The 19,605-nt window shown below is 39.7% G+C and overlaps 1 protein-coding gene across 2 annotated transcripts in view; it reads right to left on the reverse strand.

Annotated features, from left to right (window-relative positions):
- Positions 1 to 19,605, reverse strand: part of homer2 (homer scaffolding protein 2) — a 37,783-nt gene that overhangs the window by 7,598 nt on the left and 10,580 nt on the right. For both annotated transcript variants that reach the window (XM_011488635.3, XM_004066919.3), the window contains exons 2-7: positions 17,867 to 18,023; positions 8,072 to 8,203; positions 7,742 to 7,834; positions 5,373 to 5,512; positions 740 to 896; positions 320 to 430 (exon numbers count right to left, since the gene is read on the reverse strand). In XM_011488635.3, coding sequence (XP_011486937.1) covers positions 320 to 430; positions 740 to 896; positions 5,373 to 5,512; positions 7,742 to 7,834; positions 8,072 to 8,203; positions 17,867 to 18,023 — 790 coding nt within the window. The remainder of the gene's footprint in view (positions 1 to 319; positions 431 to 739; positions 897 to 5,372; positions 5,513 to 7,741; positions 7,835 to 8,071; positions 8,204 to 17,866; positions 18,024 to 19,605) is intronic.

The following is a 19,605-nucleotide window of genomic DNA, read 5'->3' on the forward strand; positions in this document are numbered from 1 at the left end:
AGAATGTTTTGGAAACTAACCCTAGGAGGGGCAGTTTCCTTTCTAGAGTATAACTTGATTTCATGCCAACCAAAAAACAAAAAGAAAAGAAACAGAACCATTAAGTTTAGGTGGAAAGTAAAAACCCAACTACAGGTTTAATGTGAACATCCTGAGAGGAGGAGGCAAAAGAAAGACGGTCAACCTTAAAACAGGCTCAGTCTTTCATGACCCTAACACAAGAGTTCATACAACAATCCAGTTTAAAAGCTTTCCCTCAACAAACGTTCATAAATCCAGTTCTACAGACGCCCGTCATTTCAACACCAGCGTGGCTCACCTGCTCCTTGTCCTGCAGCTCAGCCTCCAGCTCCTGCACTCGAATGGTCAGTTGGGCGTTCTTCTGCTTCTCTTGATTGGCTTCATTACACTGAGCCTCTAGTTCTGCAATCTGAACACAAGTAAGAAATATTATGCACTTTTTAAAGTCTGATTTTGCGCAAACTAGAAATGATTTCTCTAACATGTTTATGCCATTTCATCCCAGCTGCAGTCCTAGCTCAATCTGCTTACTCAAAGTGGGAGAGTTGGCACCACATTCAGACTTTTTCAACCTATTTTATAGTTTTTATTAACGAAACCTGCAGAGACAACTTAACCTTTGTGTGTTCTGCTTTGAGCGTTATGACATGTGACCATTTGTGCCACCATGATCTACCTGATTGAGCTGCACAGCAGAAGCGCACAAGGCTGTTTTTACCTTTTGTATGAGTGTGTCACTCTCTTCTTTGCAGACACTAAGTTGTTTCTTCCAGCTCTCCACATTAGCAGAAGACTCCTGCAGTGCATCCACCAGCCTCGCATTGTTTTCTCTCAAAGTTTGAAGCTCTGTTTCCCACTTCTTGGCGTTGGTGTTGCTGTCAGATGAGAGATGCAGGAGGGTTATTAACGGTGCTAAAATGCAGACCAGTCAGTGTGGATAGATAGAGCTTTGGGCCACTGACGTACCACACAATTCAACAAAATCCAATCAGCCACAACCATTTAATTACCCTACATGCACGTCACAGTGTTTACAGAATTTTAGACAGGAAAAGTAAAGAGATGTGGATCCAGATTCTGTGTCACAGTAGAGAACAGATAGAACATTACATTTAAAATGTAAGTTTGAGATGGATGTACAACAAAAACAGAAACAAAATATTTTTTATCAAAAACCTGGTCAACTGTACAGTGTTGCAACAAAAGCAGGTCTTATAGATGAGTATTGAGTTTAATGGGCTGGGGTCATTATGGGATGGAGAATAAGGGTTTTGGGTGAAGTCTAAGTGCTGGGCTTTCTTCACAAAACACCATCAGGGTGTTGTGAAAAGAGTTTAGAGTGCAGGTCAGACTACACAAAGCTTTTAAAGACCCACTCTGATGAATATGGTGTTTTTAACATGTTCTTGTTACATTTTACTCATGTCACATATAAAGAACATTTAAAATGACATTTGAGTATTTTTTTTAAATTCAAATTGTTGTGAATCAGGAGCAGATGAAAAAAGATTGTTGGAGAAAGCCTGTAGCTGTGACATAGGTGCTACAGTCGGTGGGCTACAAGCTCCCTTCCCTGCTCTGTTCCATTCCAGTGCATCCACTTGCAGACATGTAGAGCAATGTTCATCTTCGTCATCAAAAGATGATCAAAGTGAGACTTTAAAATGGGGTATGTGAGACAAAAATGGATGTGGAGTCAACACAATGCAACAACACTAGTTTTAATATCATGAACTGTCAATCTTTGAAACTGGACTGACAGAAAGAGAAAGAGTTCTTTATCACCTGAGCCTCGGCAACCATACACCAGAGTGAGGAGTGCTTGTATTATGGCCAAGTTTGGACAGGAGGTGATGTGCATTTGTTCTGCATCGCTGTTCTTGTCATCGCGCATGACTGCTCAAAATATTCGGCTGTCCGTCAAAAGTGGACAGGTTTGAGACACAGAGGCTGTGTTCTGCTGGCCTGGACTGTCACACTGCTGTGGTAGTCTGGATGGAACCCCAGACTCCCAGGAGGGGAGAAAATAAAATAAAAAGGAACAAAGCTGACAAGAAGAGGCTGGAGAAGTGTAAGAAACCTAACCCCAACATCTTTAAAAAAGGTATTAATGTTGAAAAATTCAATTTTTTTTTGTAGCCTTGTACTAGACTATATCTCCTCCATATAGAGACAGTGTTTGAAATTTCATAATCCAAAATTGTGGATTGATTTTTTTTAGCCGTTATGTGAAAAATCGAAGCGATATGTATTGTTTCAGAACAAAATCCTCCCAAAGAACTGCGAGTTACTTTTTCTGCAATCATCATGTCTGGAAACGCCAGAAAAGATAAGCTTGTAATTTAATCACACACTCCGAACAGACTCGACTCTGTGAGCTTAATTAGATTTGAGGACATGAAAGTGAATATTCCAAACATGCTCAACTTTTGGTAAAAGTGCCTCCGTAATTACGTAGCCATTAGCCTTTTAACATGCTAATGGAAATTGCTGTTTATGATAGTGTGGAACAAGAAAAAGAGTGTGCAATTGAAGCAGCTCCTTTTATAAAAGAACGTCTAAAATGCATCTGGATCAGCCCTCAACAGCCAGTTGTGAAGCTTTTGGTTCTGTCCACCTCTAACACCAATCCAAACTGAACCAAGCAGTTCAGAGAATTTTCTTTTTTCTTTTTTTGCTGCTACCCAGACAAAATTAACTTACTGCAGTTTTAATTGATTTTGCTGCCCAGAGGTCACTTTAATTCCATCTGGGATCACATCTGGTGTTTCATGCAATTACCAATTTATGTAAAAAAGCATCTGGACTATAAAAGACAGGAAATTCATCAGTGGAGTGAGGTGCCTTTCACTTCCAGAGTGCACTATAATGATGATTTCTGAGCCCTATGAGAATCCAATAGAAGAAACAGAAGGAAAATGGATTTAATTTGAGTGCACTTTTGTATTAAACCAATATGATTTAAAAAAAACAAGAGATAACAATTGACTTTTTGGAATTAAAAGAACTCTTGTGTTTAGTTTAGTTTTTAATAAGAAATGTAATCATATATCACTCTAATCTGAACAATAAACGTTAAGGATAAGTATTACATTATATATAAATTGGCCATTTACTTCAAAGCCAAGGAAAAATCATTTTACTGATAATTTTATCAAAAAAAGAACACTTTGCAGCGGATGTCCTCCTAGCACCCTACCCGCCAATTTTAACCGCACCTTAGACATTTAGGGCCCCTTGGTGGGGAGGGTGAGGGGACGTCACTGTGAGTAATCAGGAGACGTCCCCTTAGTGCCCTACCCGCCAATTTTAACCGCACCCCCCTTAGTACACACACCCCTCCCCCCTCAATATATACATCCCAACATAAACACACACACATGCACACACACACTCTCTCAAACACACATACACGCACACACATTTTGCAAGGAAGGTGGGACCTAGGACCATCTGTCCCCTGCCTCTTCCCTGGTGGGGGGTACGGGCCCCTTTGCAACGGCGGCTGTGTCCCCGGGGTGCTGGCTTCCTGGGCCCGGCGGTGCTCTCTCCGCGCGGTGGGGGGGTTCACATTACATCTGAGCCGGGGGTGTTCGTGTCCCTGGGGGGTGGGTTCTGGTCCTTGCTCCTGAGTGCTGGGCCCCGCCAAATTTCCAACTGTGGCCGAGCCTGGTCGGGCCATATTTACAACACCCCTTGTGGGCCCTCTTTTTTCCCCGGGGTTCCCCCCTCCTGGGCGGGGGCGGCGGGCCCCTGCCTCGCTCCTCCCTGGACCAACCGTTGGCCGGGCGGATGGCTGCCTGGAGTGCGGAGTGGGTCTCCCTTGGGGGGTCCTGGCCCGTACCTGGGGTTGGGGCGGGGGGATGCCCGGAACTCCTGGGTGGTGGTGGGGTGCTCGTCTGGGGCTGTGGGCGTCCTTCTCCGGTGGGGCCCTGCGTTGGGTTCTCCCGGCGCGGCGGGGGGGCTGCTCTCCTGGTTGGGCTGGGGCGGCGCCCTCTTTCCCTCCGTGCCTCCCTGCTCTCTGGCTCTGGGGGCCTTGCGGCGGCCCTGCTGGCCCTGGCCTGGGTGGCGGGCTTGGTCGCCCGGGCGGCGGTTGTTCCCTGCCGGTTCCCGTGTGGTGTTGGGGGGAATCCGGCTGCCGCTGCTGGTGCGGTGGGGGTCTTGGGGTGGGGATGGCTGGGCACTCTCCCTCCTTCTTTTCACGTTCCACCATCCATTTTAGAAGAACATAAACACTCACCTGAGCACAGGTGTCAGCTCAACAGACTGAATGACTGAAATATTTCACACTAGTTGGTTTTAAGGCATAAGTATGCGTGTGAACACTATCTGTTTTGTGTACATGTCGACAGGTGGACATTTTTGCAACTAACAAGTGTGTTTATAACATTTGAGTGTGTGTGTGGACAGGCTCCGCCCTTTTTTTTTTTGTTTTTTTTTTACATTTGAACCTTACCATAATGATTAACAACCAGTAAACTTGTTGCTTTATGCTGCTTCATGGTCTTATCCCCTTTCCCCTCCTATTATCACCCCCTACCCCCCCTCTCTCTAACGTCCCTCTTTCTTCTTCCCCTCTTTCCTTTTCCGTCCGGTCCAACACCAAAGATTTTCAGACATGTTTGAAATTAATAAAGTTTGGCCTCAATTACAAAAGGGGTTTATTCAGACATACCTTTGGTTTGTCTGAAGATTAATAACCCCTCTTGTTAAAGTAAAATATGTCCAACCCAAGAGGCCCTCAGCTCTCATCTGTCTGCCTAGCTGTTGGACAGGACAAGTTGAAAAAAAAAAAAAAAAAAAAAAAAAAAAAAAAAGAACACTTTGTACCGACCTTTACACTGATCTGTCAGTCACTACTTTGACATGATCAGTAAGCACAGAGTAAATAGGTCATTTAACTTGATTACTGTTCTCACCTCAGAATTCATGTGTTGAGAGAGAATCGACTTATTGATTACAGAATGATATTTGACAATATGGCCTCGTTATGTTGAGCGGTAAATGAGTTGCAGTAACTTACAGTTGAGTGCATTTCATTTTGCGTGTGCTGTACTGCTCGTGTGCTCTAGCTGCCTTCTTCTGTGTACCGTCTTATTACTTCCAGGTCAGAGCTCGTATTGGAAAGTGTGGAGCGTGTGCAGAAAACCTGGACTAGTTCAGGTCAAAATAAAAAAGGACATACAGGAGAACTTTACCACCCTGCTGGACTATTTTTAACCCCACTGTTATGAAAAACAGTTTAGATTTTTTTTAACTTTTGGACTACATTTTTAAATGCATTTAAAAATATCTATTTAGATAAACCCGTTCATATTTTATAACACAATTAATTGAATTTTTTTCCTCACCTTTGTTCTACTGCAGTCTTGAGACGTTCATTTTCATTCTTCAACACAGCAGCCTCTGGAGTGACAATTGAGATTTTCTCATCATCTGTTCCATTAATGCTTGATGCCTGGTTGGATGAAGGAGTCTCGCGTCCAGATTCCTGATGGACAGAGGGAGCTCTTATTTTGGAGCAGACTGTGTATTTTTTTGTATTTTTTGTATTTATTTTGTACCTGCATAAAATCCTGTTTGATGATAAGTGTGTTTTTGGTGTTTTTAACACGTTCTTGTTGCATTTTTCTCCAGATGGAGGACTTATATTAAGAAAATAAAGCTCAAAATTGCATTTATGAGTAATTCTTTATTCAGATCTTTATACTTCAGGAGCAGACAAAAAAAATGCTTTTTTAAAAAGAGCTAATTTGTAACACTGAAACTACAGAGTAAGCCAGGGGTAGTTGAAACTACAAGCTCCCTGCCCTGATCTGCAACAGGGTGAGGAAGGGGGGCGGGGTTGCCCTACACCAGGGGTCGGGAACCTTTTTGGCCAAGAGAGCCATAAACGCCACATATTTTGAAATGTAATTTCGAAAGAGCCATACAATAATGTAGTGTCCCTTTCCCACACTGAGGCACGGAGACTTAACCTCTTTTAAGGTTCTTTATTCGGGTTACTGCAGACCGCAACAAACGCCGAACAATTAATTCAGCAACTCCTGAATCTCTCCCGCCGAGACGAGACGAGAGCGCGTCTCCCAACTTTATATTCCCCTGCTCCCGCTGCAGCCCTCCCCTTTCCCTTATTCGGCCCATAGCTGAACCCCATTGGTCCAAACTACCTAACAACAGGCTGAGCGACAGAACTGAGAGCCAATCAGATCTCTGCTTGACGCGTTCAATGAACTCCAGAACTTTTAACGCGGCCCAACAGCCAAGTTAAACTCAGTCCGCGACAATATGTTTAAAACTAAAATACAAGTGAATGTGTGCATTTGATGTAATTTCAACCTTTTTAAAGTACAGTAAGTCTGTGGATTCTTTTTAATAACATTGTTATTCTGTTTCTAATAAATGATGAGTATTTCTCGTGGTAGTTTTGCTGATGGTCTAGTCTGGTTGATACGTGGTGAGTTTCTGCTTCATGCAGGCGTTGAGACTTTAAACGTGATCTTAGGTCTGAATGTTCTGTAGATGTGAGACAGACTGCTCACATGCAGACGCGGAGCCAAACACACACTCACACGCTACAGTGAGTGACGGGCAGCAGGTTTTACGTTTTTACAATCCCTGCGCGATTCACCTGCTGCCTGTCCCCACAACACCTCAGCCCCACCCTCTGCTTTCTCCCTCACACATCCCGTCCCCGCAACTGCGCGCTCTTTCTCAGAGACGGGAGCGCGCAGTTTTAGGCACGGCAATTCACAGGTTTCCGGGTGGTACAAACTCTGTGAATTAATAGACAATTTTAAACTTATACTAGTGCTGGCGCAGATTTGTCTCTCTAAGCACCGCTACTACTGCGCGCCTCTGCCATCGCATCGCGCACGAGAAAGACTGGTCTAATGAAGAAAAAAAATTTGAATTAAAGATTTGTCTGCGAGCCACATGTGACCATCAAAAGAGCCATATATGGCTCGCGAGCCTTAGGTTCCCGACCCCTGCCCTACACCAACGGTCCCACCCGCAGCTCAGAGCAATGAAATACTGTCGTTCTGCAGAAACTATGTCCTAGAAAGTGCCACAGGGCTTTTGCCTAAAAACAGCATAAACATAATTAAAAGACCACTTGGAAGGCTCTTACAATAGATCAAAAGATGATCGGAGTGGATCGGAGCTCATTTTTGTTTGACAGGCAGAAATGTGTCCTTTATCCTGCTGTCTTTACGTAAAATTATCCAGATTTCATTTTAGTTAAGCATTGAAAACAACCAGAACATGCTGGTTCTAATGACTGTTGAAGGGATCAGAGAAATGGCTCTTCTCCTAGCTTTATCCTCTTGAGACCTGAGCTCTTGTTTGATATACATATTTTTAATTTTGTAGACACAGCATCCCAGGTAATCAGAATTAACTACAGAGAAAATAAAACCCACAATGTGATAGCTTGTATGTGGACACCAGGTCTCAATAGGTTAAACACATCAAGGCTGAGTCGGATTTTTATGTTGTGAAATAACTATGATTACAGAGCCAGTCTCAAAGTGCTGCCTTAATGTCACGGCTTCTCTCATCTATAACTAGACCTCTTAGGATGACATTTAACCTCTAGAAAGATAAAAATATAGTAGTTGGCTGAAAAAACACAAAAAAAACAAAGAATAATTTGCAGAATTTGTGGAAAAAATTTATCTAAGGTAGGAAAAAGCAACTATAGAGTGGTGTGGTTTACCTGTGAGTGATTGCTCAACGTCTCTCCTTTTTCCTGAGATTTATCTCTTGCCAGCTTGGCTGCATCTTTTACTTCCTGGAACTTCTCTGCAAACTGAAAGCACGAGACAGTAAAGAGCTGGGGTTATCAGGAAAGGGAACAAAACAACATGGCATGCAAGGGAATATCTCATCAATTCGAACAATTGTAAAGTCAAAATATTTATTAAATCTTTTAAATTAGCCATTTTTAATAAAATTGTGCACTCTTATACATATTCAAATGCTCCAACGGGAACAGGACTTTGCAGCAGTGCATGAAAGCTTTTCTAACAGAAATGTTTCCACTCACCTTTGACAGGAGCTGCTCCGAGGCAAAGCCCAACCCAAACACGGTGTTGGCTCTACTGTCTGCCCACTGCCCAAACTTCTGCGATGTCTTGGTGAATGTCATGTTGGGTGTGATTGTGCTGTTGATGATAACCTGGAAAGATAAAGAACTCATTTTGTGACCATGTCGGAGCAATGCAGAGTCAGGCCAGCTGGCACACAGACTACTACTCTCATTGGAATGATGTTTTTCAGTATCTTTGATTAAATTAAAATCAAAAGGGCTTTTTCAGCTGTAAAAATGCGAAGAAATTTCATCTGCTACATTTGCATGATGAATACTCTGACTAATTTACATTATCTAGCAGGAACCTTTATGCAAAGTGATTTAAAAGCTCTGCCACATGGTGGAAATTTTGATTTAATGTGAAATATGCTTAACTTGATGATATACAGATAAGTACATATGCAAGCACGATCATACACTATGCAGTGAAGACTGCACACTCATGAACACATATGCCATCAAGTTACTGTCTATATTTGCCACAGTGCACATCCACCTGTTGGTGCTGTGCAGCCTAAAAACATCAGCTGCAGTCTAAAATTGTGCAGACTGTGTGGCGCAGAGACAGGAAGAAAAGCACATTTTTGAAAATGTTATACTTGACAGTCCAGGCTTCAGTGGTTGGTGCATTTAATGGACTACATGCTGTGAAGAGGGATGACCAAAAAACACCTGCAACATTCAGCGGTTGTAAATGACCAGAAATCCTGTTTAAATACAAAGGTATTCCAGAACCTAAATAAAAGCAGCACATACTTATTATCCAAACAATTAAGAAACAACGGATGAGAGTTTAATTACAGTGCAACCCCCGTTTCATAGCAACAAGGTTAACGCTGAATTTGAGAATTCAAAGTGCTGACAGACTCGTGTCCTTTTTCACGCCTCCACTGTCTCCATCCCCATCTTTTCAGAGGCTGAGGTGTTAAATATTTTTACTGAATCATTACCAGACAGAGATGCCAAAATCAGAGATTGATCCAACAAAAATAAGCAATATCAGCAAACAATCACCACTATTTTCCTGCCAGAACAATGAGAGAGTTTCCAAAGTGTGTGAGACTTCTATTTAAGACTTACAAATCTACTGTGTAGCTATTCCGCAAACCTTTAAACCAATGCTCCTTTAGATATGATTTAGAGACCAAAGAAGGTGACCCAGTTACCCAGGACAAACCTGGGTGAAGTCTGAACAACTGTCACACGCCTCGTCTCAAGGAGCCGAATGAACATTTAATGAGGCTCGCAGTGTTAACTGAAAGAAAAGTGTTACGTTTAGATACAATTTTAATGATCCTTTTGGAAAAACTGGGCCAAAGAAACACAAAGAAGAATACAAAAGAAATTGAATGGTTTTCCATGAACAGATGAAAGATTCATTAATCAGGTTGTTTATTTACCAAACAATTTGAAAATAAACCAAAATGCACCCCGAAAATAATCTGGACACGTTTTTTTGGACTATGACAACCATATGTGGATAGGTCAAAGTTTGGGATGTTTCTTTTGCAGAAATCCAACCAAATTGATTTGGTTTTCTTTTTTTAACATAATGGCTAAAAACAAAATTCAGGTTTACATCTTCACGATGAAGCCAGGCCCTCTGCAAGTTCAAGCGGCTACTTCCAGTGAAAAGCCTATGTAAAAAGATGGGTTTCAAGCTTCTGCATAGCCACGCAAGTTTCTACGACCATTTTCGGGTTCTGCGTAGCTACTAAACGTGAACTTTGACCAATCAGGGATTCGGATTTGGTAGTGACGTATGGATGGTGTTCCTTTTAATCCATGGAAGTCCCAACTGTTGAAAAATTGATCATAGAGGAGAAATTAAGAATTGCGGTTTGTGTCCGGTTAGAATTCAATGATACCAAGTCTTTCATTTATCAGAATAAAGCTGTGATAGATTTGAGAGATTAGCACCACTCCGACATTTTGCCCTTATCCTCTTCCAACTGTAGGTGGAGGACATGCGCTAGTAAAGAGTAGAAAAAGAAATAGAAGCCCCTCCCTGCTTGTACAGTGTGAACAACATGAGCTAAACTCCTGTTCAAGAATGTGCCTTTAGCGTGTTCTTGAACTGCCTGCTGTGTTTGTAGCTCGAAAGACGTTTCCAAACAAATGCTTACACGTATTTTTTTACTCATAGAATTGCTAGTGAAGAAGTGATCCACAACATAAAGCAGCATAAATGACTCAGACAGAGTTAGTATTAACCTGCAGCTTCCTGATGGGAAACTGATAACTAAAGCTAAAGTAAGTAAAGAAACGTTTTAAGTGTTTAAATTTAGTGCTCAAGCATAAAAAACACAGTTTCTATCACTGAGTAATGATTACACTCACAACTGAAGGATTTTTAATCTTAATATTAAACTATGATAAAATACCATGACATTTGTTGTTGTTGTTAGAATAGATTATATTAGCCGTCTTAACTCCCACCCTAACCCCTAGCTACTAAAAAACTACACAGTGCTGGACTATGTAGATTTCAAAAGCAATTCGGACACCATGCTCACTACTTTTCTTTTTTTGTTGTTTTTTAACGGCAAATATGACATCATTGATTTCACTAAGTGAAAATCAAACTGATAAGCATTTTGCGACAATCATTTATGAAGCCACTGTCTTTTGAAGATAAAAACATTGATGGTTTATTAAAAAAAATACATTTAAAAACATTTTCTTTTCAAAAATTGTTCAAACGCAATGCATTGTGGTCTATGTTCTCCAATCTAGTGAGCATCAATGTACACTGGTTTTTCGCAGAGACTTCTGGTAAATTTCTAGGGCACTTGATTTTGGAATTGTAGATTCGAACAGCACTACAAAATGGCAAACGCACTATGAAGTCAATAGAGAGCACTATGAAGTGTGTAGTTAGTAGTAGGGAATTCTGACACAACCATTGTTTATTGAAATTAAAATGAGCTAATAATAGCAAAACTAAAGAATATCTTTTTAACAACAGGTATCTTTTTTAAATATGTATCGTGAGCAGAACAACAAAGAAAAACAAAAAAAACTCCATGATTTTCAATAAAGTGGATACCCTGTTAACCAAGAAAATACAGGGCGCCCAGATTACCCTGATCTTTGTGGGCTTGTGACCATCTGTGGATATGTAGGAATCTTTGGCTCAGCAAGCAACCAAACGAGAGCGTGGGATGGTGTGACAGAGGGGTGGGTGGGGGGGGGTTAGAGTGACGCTCGCAGCTGTGCAGCTGATGAACTCGGCTGCAGATCAAGTGGCGCACAAGGCGCAGAGCAAAGCCTGACAAGCTAATGACCTGGGGGTCAGTTAGAAACTCAGCACGTGAAGCGGCTGAAGGAGAAGCTTCTTTAGCTTTTTGAGAATCTATGAAGTACTTATAAGTTAAAAAGATTGGAAGAATGTGAAGAACATGGGAGTCAGCATGTGTGGGACAAAGCTGAACGTGTGTGTGTGTGTTTGTTGGGCTCGTGTGTGCGTATTGCTAAGGATAGCTATAATTTTTTTTATTGAGTCATAACCTTCCAACAACAAATGCAATTTATGAAAAACTTGAAACAAACTGACTGCTAGGAGTTTATTTATGTCCATCAGGACTTCCTGTTCATTATAGAACAGAAAGCCAAACTAGGACACACTAGTAACTGTGACCAACAGCCAAACAACAGAAATATTGATCAGTGAAAACAATGACAAAGGTCTGCTCTCAAAGTAGGGCAAAAAGTCTAATTTAGTTGTAATCAAATCAACATATTTTTGCTGCTGAAGCTGGCCTCGTCTCCAAACCGAGACATTCTTATAATGAAGTTTTCTTTTATCTTAAATAAATCATCCATCTCGTTTTATCTGCCTTCTTATTGAATGTAATTGTTCTGAACCGTTATGTTAGTCTGACCTCTCATCTGAGGTTCTATCCCCAAAATGCTGGCAGCTCAACTTTTTCAGCGACCAGTAAGTGAGATCACATTTCTCTGCTTCTTGCCTCCCTGCCCATGCCAGGGTCAATTTTAAGATGTTATTGTTAATTTTTAAAGCTCGACAGTTTAGCACCATGTATTGCAGATCTCATAAAGCTCTATGCTCCTTCATGGGTACTAAGGCTTTCCATTGAACAAGGCACGAAAGAAGGAAGAGAAATCTGTAAAATAAGTTAGTTCTTAATGTAATCTTCCAATTTGAACTGGCCACTTTAAAAACCTGCATTCTTCTATTCTCCAAAATGTTTGATCAATAAAAGAAACTGAACAGTTACAGTAATCTACGACAGACACATGAGGTATATAGTGAATGGTAATGGTACATAAAACGAGCTGTTCCTCCACATTTTGCTGCATAAATGTTCATATAATTGAATCCAAGTCCAAGTCTGGCCCAGAACCAGCTTTCTCCATCAGCTTCTTCAGGTTCTGTGGGTCACTGGCTCAAGTGTTGCTGCCCCAACAAGTGACTGCTTGTACAAGCTCTTTCTCCTCCACATACTTGCGAAGATCACAAGAATCTTGCTGCAAATGTTGTGTGACTTTCTGTTTAGTAAACTGCATTGGAGTTGCTGTCTGCTGTTCAGCGAAACACTTCAGCATAATTTTACACTGTTTCCACACCTAGAGTGGATTATTTTTCAGCCCATTTATAAGTCTTCTAAAATGCATAATTTTATAAATATATATTTTTTTATTTTAACTTCTAAGATCCAGTTATTTGGTTTCACACTTTGTCATAAAGTGATCCGACCTCTCAACCTCTTCTTCACCACTGATGCACTCAACTATTACAAAGTTTTACTGAAAGTCTAGTCTTTTGAAGGTGCTTCTGACCTCTTTTCCAGACACACAGTCCAACTTGTTAATAATCCAGACATCTATGGAGGCACTTGTGTTTTCTAGAGGTATTCATACAGCAGTGCAAGCATGTTATGTGAAGCACCAAATAAATCAAAAAGAAAGGTCCTCAGTGTGCAGCATTTTCTCTTCCTGAAACAGTTTGTGCAATCTCCAGCTCCAGTACCAGAGCATGGCCTGAAGTCCTGTGCTGTGAGGTTTTTGCTTGTTTACCAAGCCGTGGGTGTAACAATCCCTCTGGAGCTTTCATGATGCAATGTGTCAGGGCAACTGATCTCTTTAGGACTGATAACTGAAATAGATGTTTTTATGCATGGGGAAGAGGCAGGATACCAGCACACAACCATAATTGATGGCGTGCCTAAAAAAATAAAACTCAGTTTATCAAGATTTAAGCAAGAACCAGCAGACCTGCATGTACCATGTGGATTCCCATTGGTTTAAAGTGTAGACCGTTTTCTTGTTCAAATATTGCGCTAGTAAAACATATATTTTGTATGCGAACATCTGTTTTACTGGAATACTTGCATGTTTATCCTATGGAGAAGTGATCCTTTGAGGGATTTCGGTAAAGCTCAGGTCTGAGGCCCAACCGTGTATGTTCACTTTGTCACAAAAATGCAATATTATCAACAGGAATGATATTATTAACAGGAAATTCTACTTTGAAGCTGGAATTATGGTTCTGCCTTGCAGGCTCTAGTCTGGACGTTCAGCTGTTTAAGAGCAGCCATTGTATTTGAAATTTATTGCATTTCTTTCAAATTTTAATGGTTATTTTTCCAAGAACATTTGCTAACCCAATTTACATTTATGAAAGAAAATTTGCTAACATGCAATGTGATTTTATTGTGCAGATTTTCCAGTGATTTTAAATTTATCATTGCTTTTCTTTGGGTCTCAGAAACAGTCCTCTGTCTCACGGCTGCAAAGTGTTCCACAAAAGTACAATCCAATTGTACTTTAGTCATTCACATTCAAAACTGTTTCAAACTAACAGTCGTGTGTTGGGTACATGTCCTCCTTGTTGCAAATAGAAACAGTTTTTTTTAATATAACCAAAACTTAACGGCAAAAAGGAAATTACCAGGTGCACCTAAGGCCAAACATACCCATCAACATATTAAGCCCACAAAATACATTAGCTATCTTTTTAAAAGCACTCTTTAAGGAAGTGCGGCAAATTTATTACTTGTGTGCAGCTGGCATCTCTATTTTGTGTCCATTCCTGCTGAATGAATACAGATTATGCTCTGGTGTGAGATCGCAAGATCTTTTGACTTTTTTTAGAATAAACAGAAGCAGGGTCGAAGGCGTATGAAAAGATTCTGGAACTAAAAAAATGAAATAAATACATTTTTAAATAAAAAAGCAAAGCTGTTAAAAAATACATATATAAAGGAATATGCAACTAAATATTAGTAGCCATTGGTAAAGCAATCCAAAGAGGCTGGTTATTTATGCACTTTTAGCATTTCCCTTGGAAAAATGTTGTATTTCCTGTCAGAAGCATACTAGATACAAAAAACAGTACACAATTCTAAGGTATTTTAACATCAATCGTGAGTGTTTTTAAATGAGTGAAATTCTGATAGGTTCCCCACCAGGCTACGTTTACACCAGGCATGTGACGCGCGTTCGAGAACATGATAAACGAGCATCCGTGACGCATGTTTAGCATACGGTGTTCACACTGGACTGTTGCTACCTGATGCTAGGGTACATACTAGCACATCTACCTACAGTTGGAAGAGGCTCGGTGCAAAATGTTAAAGTGGTGCAAATCTCATACAATTTTTCCCCAGGCTTTTTCTTTCCCAGCTCAATTCCGACATAGGAAAGACTTTGTGTTGTTTAATTCCGGCCGGACACTAACCTCAATTGTTAATTGCTCCACCGTAATAAATTTGCCAACAGTTGGCACTGCCATACGTCACTACTAAATCTGAGTCCCTGATTGGTCAAAGGTTAACTGGTTTAACTGTCAACACGCCTTCAATGGATGCACGTTTTGTGTACATGGAGCCCAAAAAAAACATCTAAAAAACCTACTTAGAGGCGAGTAGACATGAGAGTTTTGAACATGGAACCTGAAACATGCAAATACTTGCATTTCCATGGACCTTTTGATGAAAGTAGTCACTTGAACGCACGTAGCTGAGGCTGAAAACAGGTATGTTCTGTCACATTCATAATGAACAAAAATTAAATTTTTTCAAGGTTGAAGAGAGAATCTTTAAAGCAAATCTCCAATTTAATACATATGAATAATGCAAATGACTGCCTCTTTGAACACACCTCTACAAAACTGAGTTTAATAACCCCTGAATTGTTTTCAGTCTACTCTCCAAACATTTCATGAACCCTAGAATGAGTCGATAGATCCCCAGTATGAACACAAGAACAGTTCTTGTGCTCTTCTCTTTGCCGTATCAACACCATGAAGTTGCCAGACGGCCATGAATAGGTAGGTGCACATGAGCTGACAGCGTGTCACAGTTTGTGTGCATCAGCAGAGGTGATTATTCTAGACTAACTTGTCTCCCTTGCAGCTCGTGAACAAACCATGATCTGCATTTAACATTTGATGACTCAAAAATTCCTCCCCCTTGGTTGCTTTGCGCACAGACATCACTTTGACTTATTTGAACTGAAGAGAATAAAGCTAGAATATGAGAGATTCATCCTTTTTTCACACATTTCTAGCACTGAGGTTTTAGTACCCCCACAGAGGTTATAATGCCGCATTCTGTTCATATTGCAGTAGAAGAAAGATAAGGAAAATGACTGCAAACAGTAGAAAGAGGATTTGGGGTTACTGTTACATAGAAGACAAAAGAATGAAAGAACAAAAGGGATTTAAAATCAGCAAGAAAATTCCAGATTTTGACATAAACTTGAGCTGACACAGTAGGACTACTGTCAAAGCCCACAGAGAGTTGAGGATCATTTTCTGGAAAATGTGTGCATCCACTCACTAAGAGATTGTATTTGCAGGAAAAATAACAAACACTTCATCAATTTAGGCTTTTAGTAATTCAGCCTGTTTGTCAGAGACCAGTTTAATCAAACAAGAATCTCAAGTGGACACACTTGCATTCTTAATCAGTGTTGAGAAAGCAGCAGAAAGCGCCTGTGCTCAGCGTTCTACATACAGATCAAACTGAGCAGGAATCCTGTAAAGCCCTCCCGCCTGCTCCGATTAGCTGTTAGCCTCAATTCTCTGTCGTTACTCTGCAGAAAAAGATCTAGCGAGTCTGTTCAAAAGGTGATTCCTTGACAGAGCTCGCAGAGGGATATTACCATCGCAACCATCCACCAGCTTTCACACAGCGAGGAAGAGAGAGAAAAATGATTGCCATGGAAACATAATCTACTATGTCACTTAGCTAAAGTAAAAGTTGCTGAAATAAAATACTGTATGGCATTTTTTTTCCTTTCTCAGAAAATGTGACACTTTTACTTTTGAACTGTTACTTTTATGACAATGGTTCAAACTAGTCTGAGACAACTCATCTGTTTTTACTTCAAAGTCTTGAGAATGTTGGCATGCCTTCTTATTTGACATCTAAAGTGCTATTTACACCCAAATCAAGGACCTCACAGATGGGAAACTAAAAAGTGGCATTTTGTTCCATCACAAGCAGTTTGTGCATTAAAAAGTGCACATAGAAAAAAAAAAATTCTCATTTTAGGAAGCAAAAAAAAAGTATTTCTAAAGCTTCACATTTGGAGAAATTAAAACTGTAATAAAAAAAGACTAAATATCGAATCAATCGTTTGTTTTTGTGGCCATTTTTCAATAGTCTCGTCATTATTTCAGTAAGTAGTTTTATGTGCACAAATGATACCATTGTTATTATGGTTACAACTCCTTACAGTGTTTTGAGACCCACTTTGTGAGCTAAGGGTAATAACAAAAAGTAAGTAAATGTGCAGAAGACATCCCTTTTAAGCAGGTAGAAGTGACATTTGTTGCTCATCCCCAGCAAACCTTTTGAAAATGTTCACATAAATGTTAGGTAATATTTAAATATTTGATTTTAAAAAAGCCTGATTACTAAGCTGAGTTTTTAATTATGATTTATTAAATAGAATAAAAGGTTCTTTTTACACCTATCAGGCAGGTGCTCCGTCCGTAGCTCAGCTCAATTGATACTAAAAGGATCTTCCCCATGCTTTTTTCTATAGGAAGCATCAGCTGCTTTCCCTCCAAACTTAATGTCCTTTCGTCTGCAGCAAAACAATATCTGTCAGATTTTTGGTCCTGAGCAATTGCATTTTTAAGTTAATAATAAAACCTTAAAAATCCATTATTTTGTGCTGCAGGGAGCCAACAGGGTTTTTCAAACATTAAAAGAGGTCTGCAGGTCTTTTAGCTCTGTTAGGTTAAAATATAAACCTTATATAAACACAGCTTCCGGAAGTTAGACTGGCCTCAGTGCCATTTGAAAGAGGTTTTTTTTGTTTAGGACGAAATAATATATTTTTTTATTATTGAGAAGAACATAAGAAAGCAAAGATGAAAATTGAATTAAGCTTTAGTAATGAGAATTGTTGGAAATTATTTTACTGAGTTATCAAAACATGTCTTATTTAAAAGATTATATAAACATTAATCACAACATATCAATAATTAATTCATTTTATTTAAATAATTACTTAGTAAAACCATAAAAATGAGGGGGGGAAAAAATATCTACATCTGTATGTCACTGTTTGAACTGCAGGTAGCTGCATTAACCATCAAGTCTCCAGGAACACGTGATTATTCCAGAGGCTGAAGTTGCATTTATGAAATGCTCAATAGATTTAGGGGTATATTTCACCCTTTGGGTTCTCATTTCTTCCATTTCTTTTACTACGCAAATAAAATCACTGAGCAAGGATCAGTTTCCCTCACATACGCACACAGACACATACCTTTGTTCCATCCACGCTGATGATGCGGTAGCTGTTACGTGAGCTGTCGTAGAAATAAGAAACAGTGACAGACTGCCTGCTGGCAGGAACCCAGTTCTTCTTGGTGCTTGGGTCAATTTGGAAGACATGGGCTCTGGTGGTGTAGATCGGCTGCTCCCTGGAGAGGAGAGGATGAAGCAGAGAGACAAGATTTAAGGAGAAATTCAGATAAGACAGTATCTAGTGAATAATTTCACTAATTCTTTCATTTTTAAAAAGACACCCAATAACCAAATCACCCAATCCAAATAATAAAAAACAAAAACAAACAACTCAAGCCAAAGCCTCAGGAATCCTCATGGAAATTAAATCAGGAGGTTGTCATCTGCATCAGAAGTCAAAACCCGAACCAACTACCTCCTCTATCCACACAGCTTTGACTGCAACCCCACCATGAAAAAGGGAAATTTTAAATAGTTTAAGCAAGATTAAATTACAATAAAATAACAACCAAATAAATTGTACAAAAACGGATATATGATTACATCTACAAACATTTTTTTCCCAAAAAACACCATTGTATACATGTGTAAACACTAGTCAACAGGGGAGTCTTCCTCTTAATAGTTTTAGTTTTTAGTAACAGTGTGAACAGAGCTGAAGTGGATACCACAGTGTCACACCGCTTAGCCTCCAGGGATGTTAAGACATGAGATGGAGAGCCAGGTGATAATTCAACGCCATCCTTTCATTCTAACAAAAACCTATGTCGAATCAGCACTCTCAATTTTTATAGGTATTGCATTACAAAGGTAAGTAATTCAGTCTTGTTTGTGCTGCTGTATTTCTTTGAAATAGAAGGTTCTTTATGTTTCTAAATAAACCCATAAGGACAGAAGTGACTAGCTCTAAAGGAAAACCTTGAGTTGGCCAGTTTAGCATCTGGTTCTACTGTGCTATAGTTAATTTTGAAAAAGTGTGTATTTTTCAGAGCAAAATAACAATTTTTCCAATTTTTCTTGGTTTTCAATTATGCAAAAACTGCCGTTAGGTTACTAAAGAAATAATCATAATATTTCTTTGAAATATTCAAATGGAAGCATGTCACTTTGATTATAAGCACAATTCAGTTTTTACAGAAAAAAAAAAAGGAAAAAAATGTTTTTTTCCCCCACTGGGTAATTGTTATGTGCCACACATCATGGGAAAAAAATGCAGATTATCATCACACTTGGGAATTACAGGGTTTCTCACAGTATACAGACAATTGTGTCTGCAATATTCTGTTGCTCAAGGAAATAGCAAATAATAATTAATCTATAATTGTACCCACCCAGACAAACCTCGGCAATGACTGTGAAACAGACGATCCGGAAGAGGCCATTGCCCTTAATCAATGCCGAAGCAGCGAGCAATTTTCATACAGTTTAGATCATTGGCAGGAAAACGCTACTGAAATGACTGCAAACTGAAATACAAAGATGTGCTTTTTTAGGACATTTGAATACACATTTTCCAGCAGACGACTTATCTACTTTGTGCTGCATGATCTCTACCTCTCACATTCACACATACAATAATATAGGTATACATGTCATTTCTTTAACCACGTCTAAAAAGTCTTAAGCTTTCCATTCCTTTCCCTCCATCTTAAATTGTGGCAAAAACCTAAAATACAGAGGAAGAAAACAAGGTTTCTCGGTTATATAACCCAAAAATACCTTTCACTAGATTTATGAATGACATGTTTGTGAAGAGCA

The sequence above is a fragment of the Oryzias latipes genome, chromosome 3 (assembly GCF_002234675.1).
Source record: "Oryzias latipes chromosome 3, ASM223467v1".
In the NCBI taxonomy this organism is placed as follows: Eukaryota; Metazoa; Chordata; class Actinopteri; order Beloniformes; family Adrianichthyidae; genus Oryzias; species Oryzias latipes.